Raw genomic sequence first — 13,153 nt, 5'->3', positions numbered from 1 at the left:
CGTACCGGCAAACCGCCCCAGTGCCACAGGTATTCTCCCCACTGCCCGCTATTCCGTTTTATTCCGTTTGCTCCCCGATTTCTCTTCATTGTTGTTCATAATATTACTGTGTGCCTTGCTGTTTACTCTGCGGTATTTGGTTTACCACTGGATGTTGGTTTACTATACTTTTCCTGCCGCTGCTGCCCCTGCAGCTTCTCCCCAGACAGCCCACTCCCGCCTCCCTTCCTCTAGTCCCACCCTCTTCCCTACTTAATGGCAACAGCCGTGCTTTCGCACAGTGGGCGTGCTAAGGCAAGTCCGTCTGCACCCAACCGCAGCCAGTGCTAGAAACCCTGGATCTAGGGAACCCTGCTGATACGCCTCTGCCCTCCACGCACTCAACCCCAGAAGACACGACGACTGCCAAAGGGACGCACCTGACACCACCCAAGGACAGTTCTCTTGCAGATGATCCTTCACCATCAACAGCGCACACATGACAGCCAGAGACTCCTTGGAAGCCCGCACTACCGAAGCCCTGACATGCATCCTCCTCAACATACGTCCCTACAGAGGCCCGCCTTAAAGATCTGGGACCTGCTCGACACCCTCTCACCCAACTACTCCTTCACCGAAACCTGGACAAACGCCATTCCCAGCCCAGACATCACCACCACCATTCCCGACGGATACAAGATCCAGAGAAGGGACCACCCCCATCGACCTGGTGGAGGACTCTCCATCACACACAAGACCTCCCTTCAACTCCATCTCCAACACAAATGACCCCTACCCCAACACACCTCCCACTTCCAGATTCAGACCAACCCAAGGACGACACCATGCTGCACCCTCACCTACAGACCCCCAGGATCTCGCACCCAGTCCGCAACTACTATTGCTGACCTCGTCACACCCCACACCATCACCTCTAAGGACTATATACTTTTCGGACACCTCAATTTCCACCTCGACAACCGCAGCAACCCAGATTCAATCACCCTCCACAACAACCTCTCCAACCTCAGACTGACGCAGCTCGTCATGACCCCCAAACAGACCTGGACACACCCTTGACCTTATCTTCAAAGGGGGGGTCCAACATCCACTTCAGCCACACCTCACAGCCCCTCTGGACGGACCACCACTGCGTACACTTTACCTTCAACGCCACCACAGGACCCAAACCCGCCCCACGACCACCATGAAGAAACTGGAATAAGATCACAGAGGAGCACCTAAACACCACCCTCCTCCTAGACCCTCCCTCTGCAAAAACTGAAGCCAACTCCACAGCCAAGGAATTCCACCGGTGGATCTCCAGATGCGCCGACAAGCTAACACCCCTCCACCATCCCAGCAAACAACACCAACTGAAAGCTGCCTGGTTTAACACCAAACTCCAAAAAAACAGGAGATCCTGCAGTCACCTCGAGAAAGCCTGGCGAAAATGGAAAACCATGGAAGACCTCAACAGTTACTGGAGTGCCCTGAAAGAATACCACCAGCACATAAGAGACACCAAGCAGATGTTCATCAAGAACAAAATCCTCACCAACGCAACCAACACCAAAAACTCTTCAACGTCATACAACAATTCACCAAACCCCCAGCGAAGCCACGGACGTCACACCATCCCAGGAGCTCTGCAGCAAACTCAGCTCCTAAGACCCTCTACGACAACTTCAGAGAACAGATGCCAAACACCAGCCCCCACCCACCATGGACAGAGCCGACCATCACTACCTAGAATGCCACCACCATCGAACTCATCAAGGCGACCATGAGGAACACCCACACAGGAGCCCCCTACGGACCCACCCTCCGCACCTCTTCCACAGAGCCACCGCCACCATTGCACCCGAACTAGGCTGGACCATTAATGCCTCCTTCGAATCTGGCATCTTCCCAGACAACTGGAAACCGGCGGAAATCAAATACCTCCTCAAGAAGCCCATGGCCGACCCAGAGCTGAAGAACTACTGGCCCATCTATCTCCTCTCCTTCGCTGCCAAAGTCACTGAGAGACTTTTAAACACCCAGCTGACCGCCTTCATTGAAGAGAACTCCATCCTAGACTCCCAGTCCGGGTTCCGCAGCAATCATAGCACATAGAGCGCCCTCCTCACTGCTACAGACGACATCTGCATGCTACTCGACCAGGGACACCCCGCGGCCCTCATACTTCTAGTCCTCTCTGCAGCTTTCGCAGCTCTCACCACACTCGCTGCCAGACTGCACGACGCTGGGATACGAAAAACCGATCTCACATGGATCTGCTCCTATCTCTCCAGCAGACCCAAAGTATCAGACTCCTCCCTTTCCTCTCTGAACTCACAGAGATCACCTGCGGAGTACCCCAAGGATCATCACTAAGCCCCATGCTCTTCAACATCTACATGGCCCCCCTCGTCGCCATCGTCAGACAGCATGGGCTCAGCATAGTCTTTGACGCAGACGACACCCAGCTCATCCTCTCCCTCACGAAGAACCCCGACAACACCAGACTGTTTCCAGGAAGGAATGAAGGATGTCGCCGCCTGGATGAAAAACAGCTGCCTGAAGCTCAACTCTGAGAAGACAGGTCCTCATCCTCGGACCCTCTGCCTCAGACAACACCTGATGGCCCGCTGCCCTCGGGAGCCCGCCCACTCAAACAGACCATGCACGGAACCTCAGCATCACCCTAGACTCTTACCTGACCATGACCCGCCAGACCAACTCCATTGCCTCCACCACTTTCAACTGCCTTTGGATCCTCCGCAAGACCTTCAAATGGATACCCCCCAAATGCAGGAAAAACATCACCCACGCACTCCTAACCAGCAGACTGGACTACGGCAATGCCCTCTACACCGGAATTAACAAAACTCTCCTACACAAGCTCCAAACCACCACAGCCAGAGTTGTCCTCGGAACCCCACGGCACAAACATGACCCAACACCTACAAGGCCTCCACTGGCTCCCCGTCGAGAAGAGAGAGACCTTCAAACTGTTCACCCATGCCTACAAGTCTCTCCACAACATTGGACCCATGAACCTCAACGAGAGAGTCTCCTGCCACGTACCCAAAAGAAACCTCCGCTCCGCCGACCTTGCCTGCACAGACACCCCCCGCATCCGCAGAACCAGAGCAGGAGGAAGAGTTGTTCTATGTCGCAGCCAACGCTTGGAATGAGCTTTGGATCAACATCAGACTCACCCACCCTGCACACCTTCAGGAGGAACCTCAAGACCTGGCTCTTTGCCTGAACCGGAGCTCCCCAGCACCTTGAGACCCCTCATGCGCGAGTAGCACGCTTTATAACCCCAGATTGATTGTGGTGAGGCAGCCTGGATGAATAATAGGATGCCCATCTACAAGTTACCATGCTACCCAAGCTTTGCTGCCTTCAAACCCTTCAAATTCTGTTCACTCTTGCTCCGCATTCAAGCCACCCTCCCACTAGAGAACTATTCATCCCAGGACCCTTACCAGCCTGGAAAAGCCACAGCTGTTCAGCCTGTACTCGAAAATGACATAGCCATCCACGTCCGCGATGGAGTAGCCGCACCAGCCCAGTGTCAGGTACTTTGGCAGAAGAGCACCGGTACCCAGCGGGTTTCTCTTCATGGCCAGGACAATCACGGTATCATTGCAATTGTAGAAGAAGGAGTTACTAGGGGCTGGAAAGAAATACATGTCAGACAGGTCGCAAAAGAGATAGGTTTATGGCAGTTCTGGCTGTCCAGCAAGACACTGGAGTTCACAAAACTACGTCCAGCCCAAGAAACAAAAAAAACCAATACGATGGAATGAGAGATTGGTACAGATTCACCCCTGTCCAAATCAAATTACCTACTCTTGTGTCGTCATAAATGCCTACCACTGCTCTTCATCAAATTAGCCTTCATTACAATACCCCTTTAGCCCTACATTTACACCACCTTCCATAATAAAATAGACATTACCCCATCGTATTCTACATCCCTCTCCAGCCACCCTTCGGCCCACCTCTGCTGGCATCTCCAGCTTAAAGCCTCGGATATCCCCACACATCACCTTCAAATGAGTCTCCAATATTTGCACTAACAGACGAGTCCAAGGGATTCATTTTTGTGCTTTTCGCTAGGGAGACGCATTCTGGGAGTTGTAGTCTTGGTTATGCTAAATGGATCCATTTAGACAAACACTTGAAAAAAAATTGGCAAAAGCCCATAGGTCTTACCTCTGTGCCCCAGCTACAATGCACAAAATCCCCGATGGGATGGTGTCGAGTGCGGCTAAAGTTTAAAGGAAAACCAACACAGATGTTGCAGTGAGAAGTACTCGGGCAATAGAACATTGAGTGCAGGGGGATGCAGGTACACCAGGGAGACTGCTCGAAAACCCATGCACTCATGAAGTGATTAAACAGGAGGAGAAAGGTGCTTGGAGTGCAAGCAGTGAAGCAGAGACTCCATCCAATCAAGGAGTTCTGAAAGAGGAAAAGCTCTATGGGAGGGACAGAAGGTGGACAAGAATAAGAAGCAGGCAATCAGTGACAGGAAAGCCAAGCAATGGTAAGCAATGGCTGGGCTCCTAGTCCCTTCATGCTTTTGGTAAGCCACAATATGCCTGGCATCTAACAGCATGTGAAGTCTAGCAAGATCAAAAATGTCTAGGAAACATGCATCTGATAAGCATTGTGGACACATTTTGCTTAACATTTTATGGATGCAGACAGGTTCTTTTTTTATCCTGGCATTTGAATAGGCTCATGTGTGAAGAAGGCCTCTTATTATTGATAGACCCTAGGGAAACAGCTAACAGACTAGCAAATTAGGGAAACAAACTTCGAAAAACTAGAATCTCACTTGTAAGAAAGAGTACTGGCACCCATTGTCTTACACCGAAAATATAGAACGGATTCAGCACTTCACATGAAGCTTTAATTAAAAGGGACGCAGGACAGATACAGAAAAGAGCATTCGAAGCGGTTATCAATTGCAAAAGGTAAACAGAGGAGAAGGAAGGGCTTAAACTGCGCCGGTGGTCTCAGGTGGTAGCAGGCACTGACATTTCTTAGGACTGACTTTTTCATTAGCAGACAGACCTAAAAAGGGGGAGAAACATAGAAAAACAGACAAACGGATAAAGCATGGAGGAAAAATAATCTGTCAACGGGTCTAGCCCTGGGAAGTGATTGGTGGAAACAGGCATGAGGCGTAATTAAGACCGGGCAACCTTGGTATTCAGCAACGCGTTAGGCTACAGTGGGCTCCTAAGAAAAGCCTTGGGCGCCCACACTTTATTTGAACAATTTAGGCACTGGAAGGGGTAAAAGAGAGCTAAGATTTTTTTTATAGGAACGGGGTCCAAGCGGGGGCATGTGATTATCACTGACCTCGCAGGTGTGATGCAGGCCAAAGAGATCGATGCACTGTATGATATACTTTGACATCACCTGTAGCGATCACATGAAAAAAAGGAAACACTATTCGTGATGTAAGGTGTTTGTACTTTGTATGCACCAACCAAAACCTGCAGGTTGGCGAGAAGTTACAGAGTCAGATAGATAACACGACTTAGATTCTATTATGATTTTTCTGGGAGAGCATGGCACAGGGACAGTACAAGCGCGGATTCTTGGATTTGTGGTTTACCTTCCACTCCCCAATCCTTACTGGTATATAAACCCCACAATTCCAGGATGAAACTACGGGTGGCTCAAGATTTTTAAAAAATGACTGACATTCAATACATGGAGCCCCTTGGCAGGGCAGCTGGGCGGGGGGGGGGGGGGGGGGGGGGGGGGGAGTGGGCGCGGTAGAGGGGGTAAGGGGTGTCAAGCAAGTGACCTGACAGGCATTTTTAGCACATAAGGGCACTGACCACCAAAATAAACAAGCTACACCACCCATTATGTCCACTAGCAGAGGAGATATACAAACAACACACGTGACTTCCTAATGGATCCACCCCACTCAGGCCAGCAGGCGCCGCTACCAGCTCGGAGCCTTCAACACGAAGCATTCGGGGTAAAACATTGAGCAGAAGAAACAGTCTCGGGTGGCATGGAGTGCGAATGCCGTCAGGTGATCTGCCCGAATCGCCCCTGGTGGAGAAACATGCAATACACGGAATCTGTCTCAAAAGGAAGCATTTTAAATAACGTACGAGGCTGTGAAACTACAACTGGACTCCAACTAAGAGCAAGAAACAGCAGCACCCATCGTGTCATCATGACGGCGGCCGTAGACTGAGAGAAGAGTGGCGGGAAAAGAACAGCGGCCTTGAGCAGGCTTTATAACTACTGCCCGGACCACACCTGTGCACAGCCGCTACGTCAGCCCGGCTCAGGTGCTGCTGCTCGCAAATACCTCACACTCACTGCTGAGGGGGCTGCTGAGCCCTGCGGCGCTCGGACCTACAGCCGCTCTCCGTGTTTTTCAACAGGAAGCAAAAGAAGCCTACATTCAGCGTATTACACTACCTCAAACGATTAGGTTATCAGTGGAAACCTAGCCACGGACTGAAAACATTGTACGAGATTACACGGAGCGCTACCCTACTTCACTGGACCTCTGCTGAGCCCCTCCTCCTCTCGACACTGAATCTTTTGCAGGCTTTCCCCACATTCCCTCCCCTCTTCTCATACATGACCGAACCTCTCCTACTCTTCCCTCGCTGCTAGAGTTTGGTTTGGCTGTACCTTCCAATTGGTCCAGTGTCAAATGTGTGACACTTTTGGCTTGTCTTGTTGTTTTTTTTAGCAAACACCCTGCATACGTTTTGAAGTTCATATTTGTAAAATTAAAACCAGAACTGCATGTCCCAGAATGCATTGTGCGGTTGGCTAAAAAGCCAGGACTGGGTGAACATTTGGCTTGTGATATGGTGACACTTACCTACTTTGAAAAATGCCATCCCTATCTCTTGCCTGATACCTAAACTCATTTGAAGGCTTGCTCTCTCTGAAATGGGACATCTGCTGACCCTTCTTGACACATTGAATCCTGGGATTTGTATTCCTCGGTTGAATGAATTGATGTTGGAGGTAATGGTGTTCTGCGGATGTCTAAGCGTCAATGTATTGCACTCATTAGGTCCTTCAGGGCATTCTTTGAGGTATGTAATTTTAGATTTCAAGAACACTAGTAGAGATGTGTGAAACTAGTGAAGTTTGTGAGCCCATACTTACAACATTAAAACCAGTACATCAATTCCCAGAAAGCATTGTGCCGTTGGTTAAAAAGCTAGGACTGGCTGAATGCATAGCATTTGATATAGGAACACTTACCTGCTTTGAAAGTTGCTATCCCTGTCTCGTCCATGATAATGGAACTCCGTTGAAGGCCTGCTCTCCGTGATGTGGGGCCTCTGCTGATCCTTATGGACATATTGAATTCTGGGATTTGTAGTCCTCGGTTGAATGTTGGAAATAAAGGTGTTCTGCGGATGTCTAACATCAATGTATTGCACTCATTGGGTCCTTTAGTTTTCTTGTTAAGGTATCTTGTTTTAGATTTCAAGAACACTAGTAGAAATGTGTGAATCTAGTGGAGTGATGACTTGTGACTGAGTGCTCATGAGCGAGTAAAAGCATTTTATATATAATACTTGGTCTTCTGTCCTTCCTACGTGTGTAGAAAAAGTACCTGGGCATCTCCATACAATTACCCCTGCCTCCCCAGATGTTATCTTTCCAACCTCAAGTCTTCGAGCCTTTGCTCCAGACCATCACCGCCTTCTATAATTTAGCAGGGAATCTTCGAATATAGAATCTTGAATTCCTGGCAGTGTAGATTTTGTCTAGGCATAGGTTCAAAGAAAGCATTGACTATTAGTGTGGGTGAACTAGAACCAAGTTGGGCGACACGATTGGCACATTTTTTTTAGCTCCACCACGTTCAATATTATGTGATGCTGTTCTGTTAGCCTGACTTAGAGAAGTACGTGTTGTCTGTACAATGGTAGCCTGGTTTACATCTTTGTTTAAAGTATGCCCTCACTCGCTTATACTTCCACATTTTTAACATTGTGAGAGTCAACAATGCTCATCTATGTCCGCTATGCTCTGTGAAGTACCTGTTAAATCCCGGAACATCTCAATAACTTGGCTAATATACATATAGTTAGATGGTCTGGGCGAAATTTCCATCTTAAATTTGAGTCAGTGCCTGATAAGTATTCAGAACTGGATGAGTGTTAATGTTTTCAAAACTAAAGCCCAACAAAACAAAACATCTGTTGGTTGGCAGCCATGAACATATCTGGCACTATATTGTCTGGCCTTCAGTTTGTGGGGACCTGATACAACCAGACACCAAGGTGGGAGAGTCTCTTAGAGTCCTTTTACACAAAGGAGTCTCCTTCATTGGATAAATCAGATTCAACTGTTCTCCCTGCTTCACCTAGGAAGGGTTCTCATATTTATATCTTGTGTACATTACCCTGTGATGATTATGGTCTGTGCACTTACTTGACTGAATCAATTACTGCTACTGTCTTTATTTGGGCTGCCTGTAGAAAGCACAAAAGAAGGTACAAAGGATCCAGAACCTCACAGTTCAGAATGTTGTGTGGCTGAAGAAATTTGACCATCACATATCAATGGATTAGTGTGGTGTAGAGTCAGTTTTAAGATTCACTATCTGAAGGATTAGGTCCTATAAGACCTGGAAAACTCTTGCTTGCAAGATAATTTCTCTTTGCACAGCACCCCTAGATCCCTGTGTTTCACAACACTTTTGCTACTGCGGCTTCCACGGATCAGTCACTCTATGTGGGTGGTTGTTCCTTTGAGTATCAATGGATCAGTCTCTTGATCAGTCTTCCATTCCGTCATAGGTATATCCTCTCGGCTTTCTTCTCCAATTTAGCACTTTCTTTTGTAGTTTTTGTGTTCCTTCAGCAGCAAAGTGCCCTTCAAGGTTAAAGTTGCATTTCACATATGATAAAGCAAATCAGATCAGGTTGTTCAGGAAATTATTGGCACAGTCTTAATTTGCTATAGTGACATATTGTCACAATTCAATTGTTTGCTGTGAATAGTATGCAATGTGCCTGTTTTGCTGCTGGAGAGAATTTACACCGAAAGACTGTACATTTTAAAACAGTATATTTATTGATTTTAGAAAATAAAATAAAAATTGGATGCCATCATTTAACAAAGTTCCAACATAAAATACAGGTTTTATTGCAAATGCGTCCAAAAACCTTACTTACAACCTCCCCCTCTAAATTTACCCTTCCATGTCCCCCCCTTCAGTGTTCCGGTGGATTTATTTATTGAAATGTTCACAAACTTGCACCCATTAGACATCATTCCCTATGAAACCTATCTGTGGAGAGTCATCCGTTCCATGGTTTTGTCAAGTTGTTGTTGAAAGCCCCAGAGCTCTCATTCTGGCCGAACATGCAAATTCCGGAAGACACTGCGACACAAGTACTAATAGAAGCCCCCAGATTCTATTTAATCTCTTATGCTCTGACTTAGCAGGTTACTTCTTTTTTTTAAAACTCTTTTTATTAACACACAAAATTGCTGTACGTACATAGAGCATTTATATTGCCTCTTCCAACCCCTTATTTGTTTTCTTTACCTTCAAAGGTTGTCATATCTGCATCGATTAACAAATCAGAGTCCAGGTTAATGGTGAAAACATAGAAACCCTGCCTCCCTACTAAAGTCCTTGATAGCAGGTTACTTCTTAATCTTTAATATATTATTAATTGTTAATATATTCCAACATTTCCAATGTCACTGAGTCATCAATGGTGAGTCATTTTTCCACAGGTAAGTGACTGCTAGTTTTACTGCTCCCAACCATACCAAACAAAATAGAAGTCCAATTTTAGTAGGTTTTTATGATTGGGCGGTCTGATTCCTCATAGTAGTACCCTGGGTTAAATAGAAGAGGATTACTTAGGATATCCTTTAGAATTTTAGCTACATCCCTTCAGAAGGGAACTAAATTGAGACAGTCTCACCATATATGCATCACAGTACCTTCATTACCACTTCCCATCAAGCAACTTGGCCTGGCTCTCTGGTACATATGACACAATTTCAATGATTTAAGGTACTAATCACGTAATAATTCATAGTGTAGATCTTTGCTTTTAAACATACCCTGATTTGGGTTTGTATGAATATCTCTCATTGGAGCTTCCCACTCCCCTGAAATTTCCCTGTTTAAGAACTTCTCCTATTTGCCCCTGGGGCGCCCATAGAGAACCTAAACGGGCCCAAAGTTGATCAGTATTACAATCAGTTTAGAAAGTATCCCGGGGGGCGTGGCCACGGAGGCGACCAAGATGGCCGCCTCTGACTGAAGCTCCGCTGTCCGGGCGGATGAAGCACGACATCCTGGAAGCCTGAGACGCTGCTAGCACCTCTCTCATCACCCACCCTTCTGCGGCGGCGATTTGCTGCCGATCGGCGCGGTGTTCGAGTCCGGAGGTGCTAGGAGGGACCCTTACTGACGGAGGAGCGGGCCGCCACCCCTCCGGTGGCCACTCTCACTGCGCCCAGAGCTCGGGTAGGTGCCGCGCTGAGACACTGCGCCCGCGATCTGGGGTCCGCTGTGGGGGCCGAGGGCCTGTTGCTGCCTCCCGCTGTCGCCTGCCTGGGGGTCCGCCTGAGCGGGCTCCGGGTTCTGTGCCGTGCACGGCCTGCGGCCTAGTGCGTGTGCGGGAGCCGGGGGCTCGCGTGGCAGCTGCCTGGGGCGGGGACTGTGTGGCGGGGTGGGGTGGGCGCCGGCACCTGGAGGGGTCTGCTGGACGGGGGTGGGTGCTCTGGGTGCGGGTCTGCCTCGGGCCTGAGCGGCCCCACCTGGTCCCCTCTGCTAAGCTCTCCCCTCTCCCGATACTTGCGCAGGAGAGGCGCAGAAAAGTCTCTTATTGGCGTTATTCACGCCCTGGGCCGCCCTCTTGCACAGTGATCCTGCCCGTAGCCCGGTGGGCGCTCTGAGGACTTGCTGCTGGGTGCCTTCATTGCCATCCACGCAGGCCTGGGGGATCTACACCAGGCCGGTTGCCACCCTGCTGACCCTGGCCACTTGGCTGCCACACTACCTGCCCTGACCCATCGACTCCACGCTGCCTCCTCAACACGAGTGTGGTCAACGTTCCACCCGACCAGAATCCACGAGAGCGGTGCGTTATACTGCTCACTATCTATCCTGCCTGTCCCTCCACTGGGCCCCCGCGGAGTACTCCACTGCGGCCGCCATGGGTAAGAGAGACCCCAACCAATGTAAACTTAGTTTTGACAAGACTCCACTACTGGGCGGCGACGGAGCCTCTGGCGCCACGGAACCGATCCCCCCTACCCAACTGGACAGCGCCGCCACGATGGTCGCAACCATGATGTCCGAAATGAGGGCTGGATTCAAAGCACTGGATAATCGCTTTGACGCGCTGGAGCAAAAACTTGCAGATATGGACTCTAAAGTGCAGGCACATGACCGCCGCCTTGACGTCGCAGAGGCTCGCATTTCCGACATAGAGGATTCTGGCTCGAAGACGCTGAAACGCCTTGAAAGAGTCGAGAAAATCCTGAAGGAAGTTGCTATTAAGAACGAGGATTTAGAGGTGCGCGGACGACGCAACAACCTTCGCATTCTTGGCGTGGGGGAATCGACTCAGACCGGCCGTATGGACATATTAGTGGAAAAACTCCTTATTGAACTGTTTGGGAGAGACCAGTTTACTCAGGGTTTTGTGGTGGAGAGGGCGCACCGTTCACTGGGCCCGAGACCACAGCCGGGCCTTCCACCTCGCCCAATCATCGCCAGGCTAATGAACTTTAGGGATCGAGATGCGGCCCTGCGGGTCGCCCGTGAGAGGGGCGAGGTCAGATGGCAAGGTGACTCTCTGTCGTTCTACCCTGACTTCACCGCCATGGTCCAGGAAGCGAGGAGGAAATACACAGGAGTGAAGGCTACACTGCGCAATCTGGGCCTGAAATACGGCATGCTTTACCCTGCTCGCCTCAGGGTGGAAGTGGCCGGCAGGGCTCGCATCTTTGACTCACCGACGGAAGTTCAGGAGTTCTGTCGCACCTACAAAGCTGGAGGCTCACAGCACTCGGACACCTCAAGGGCGCAATCACCGGCGCAGGGTGACACTCAACAAAGCATAGACTTGTTCACGGACGCTGGGCAGGGCTAACGCCTGTTTTGCTTACTTTGGCTACCTCACTTTCATTGTGATCCACTGGCATCGCTACCGGTGCCTTCTTGATCTACCCACTCCACAAAAGTGTCCAAACTGCCCGGATGTCGAGGCGTCGCTGCCCCCCCTGGCGATCGCTGATTTACCTGAGTTTGGTTTGATTTCTTCTGCATTCCTGGGGTTCGTCCTCCGTTCACTTTCTCGCTCTTCATGCTGTTATGTTCTTCTTTTGTGCGGGGTGGGGTGGTCCTCTCGGGGTGTTGTTGGAGGCTGGGTGGAGGGTGGGATTGGTTTTTTTTTGTCTGTTGTTTTTCTAAACGAAGGTGTATGAAAGTCTTTACAGTTTCTGTTTTGATCCTTATCGAATCATGCTGCGATCCATTTAACTCTATGATGTCGCCATGCCTGCCTTAGGACTGCAGCAAGGCCCATCGGACTTGTCCCTCATGTCTTGGAATGTTAGAGGTTTGAACAACGTCAGAAAATGCAAGCAGGTCTTTAATTACATATCCAGACACAAGATCGATATTGTCTTCCTACAAGAGACTCATTTGTCCTCAGGCTCGGCGACCGGGGTAGCGAGGGGTTGGGGCACGCATCGCTTTTTTGCCAATTACAACAGATACTCTAGAGGGGTGGCGATCTGCATCCACAAGCGGCTCCCGTTTCGGCCACACCACACAGTCCTCGATACGGACGGCAGATACGTCATCATCATGGGCACCCTACTGGGACACAAGGTCACTCTCATTGGGATATATGGTCCTAACACTGACACCCCCGCCTTTTTCAGAGATATCCTGGTGCACTTATTGGCTTCTGACCCGGGCCTGATTCTAATGGGCAGGGATTTTAACCTCCTATTGGACCCCCCGAGAGATTGCACGGCGACTACCCCAGACTCCCGACCACACTCACGCCCCGTACTGCGGGATATCTGCACCCACTTCTCCTTGGTCGACATTGAAGCGCTACTGCACACTACCACTCCGACCTATTCTCACTACTCAGCATTTCATGACACCTGG

The 13,153-nt window shown here is 49.6% G+C and overlaps 1 protein-coding gene across 1 annotated transcript in view; it reads right to left on the bottom strand.

Moving 5' to 3' along the window:
• Positions 1-6,210, bottom strand: part of LOC147679622 (zona pellucida sperm-binding protein 3-like) — a 32,672-nt gene extending 26,462 nt beyond the window's left edge. Inside the window, exons 1-2 of the mRNA XM_086944734.1 lie at positions 6,123-6,210; positions 3,459-3,649 (exon numbers count right to left, since the gene is read on the bottom strand). Of these exons, the coding sequence (XP_086800860.1) occupies positions 3,459-3,649; positions 6,123-6,189 (258 nt within the window). The 5' untranslated portion in view covers positions 6,190-6,210. The remainder of the gene's footprint in view (positions 1-3,458; positions 3,650-6,122) is intronic.
• Between the last annotated feature and the right edge of the window lie 6,943 nt (positions 6,211-13,153).

Source organism: Lissotriton vulgaris, chromosome 11 (assembly GCF_964263255.1).
Source record: "Lissotriton vulgaris chromosome 11, aLisVul1.2, whole genome shotgun sequence".
NCBI lineage: Eukaryota > Metazoa > Chordata > Amphibia > Caudata > Salamandridae > Lissotriton > Lissotriton vulgaris.
Note: the sequence above shows the minus strand (reverse complement) of the source record. Positions and strands in the feature narration are given on the sequence as shown.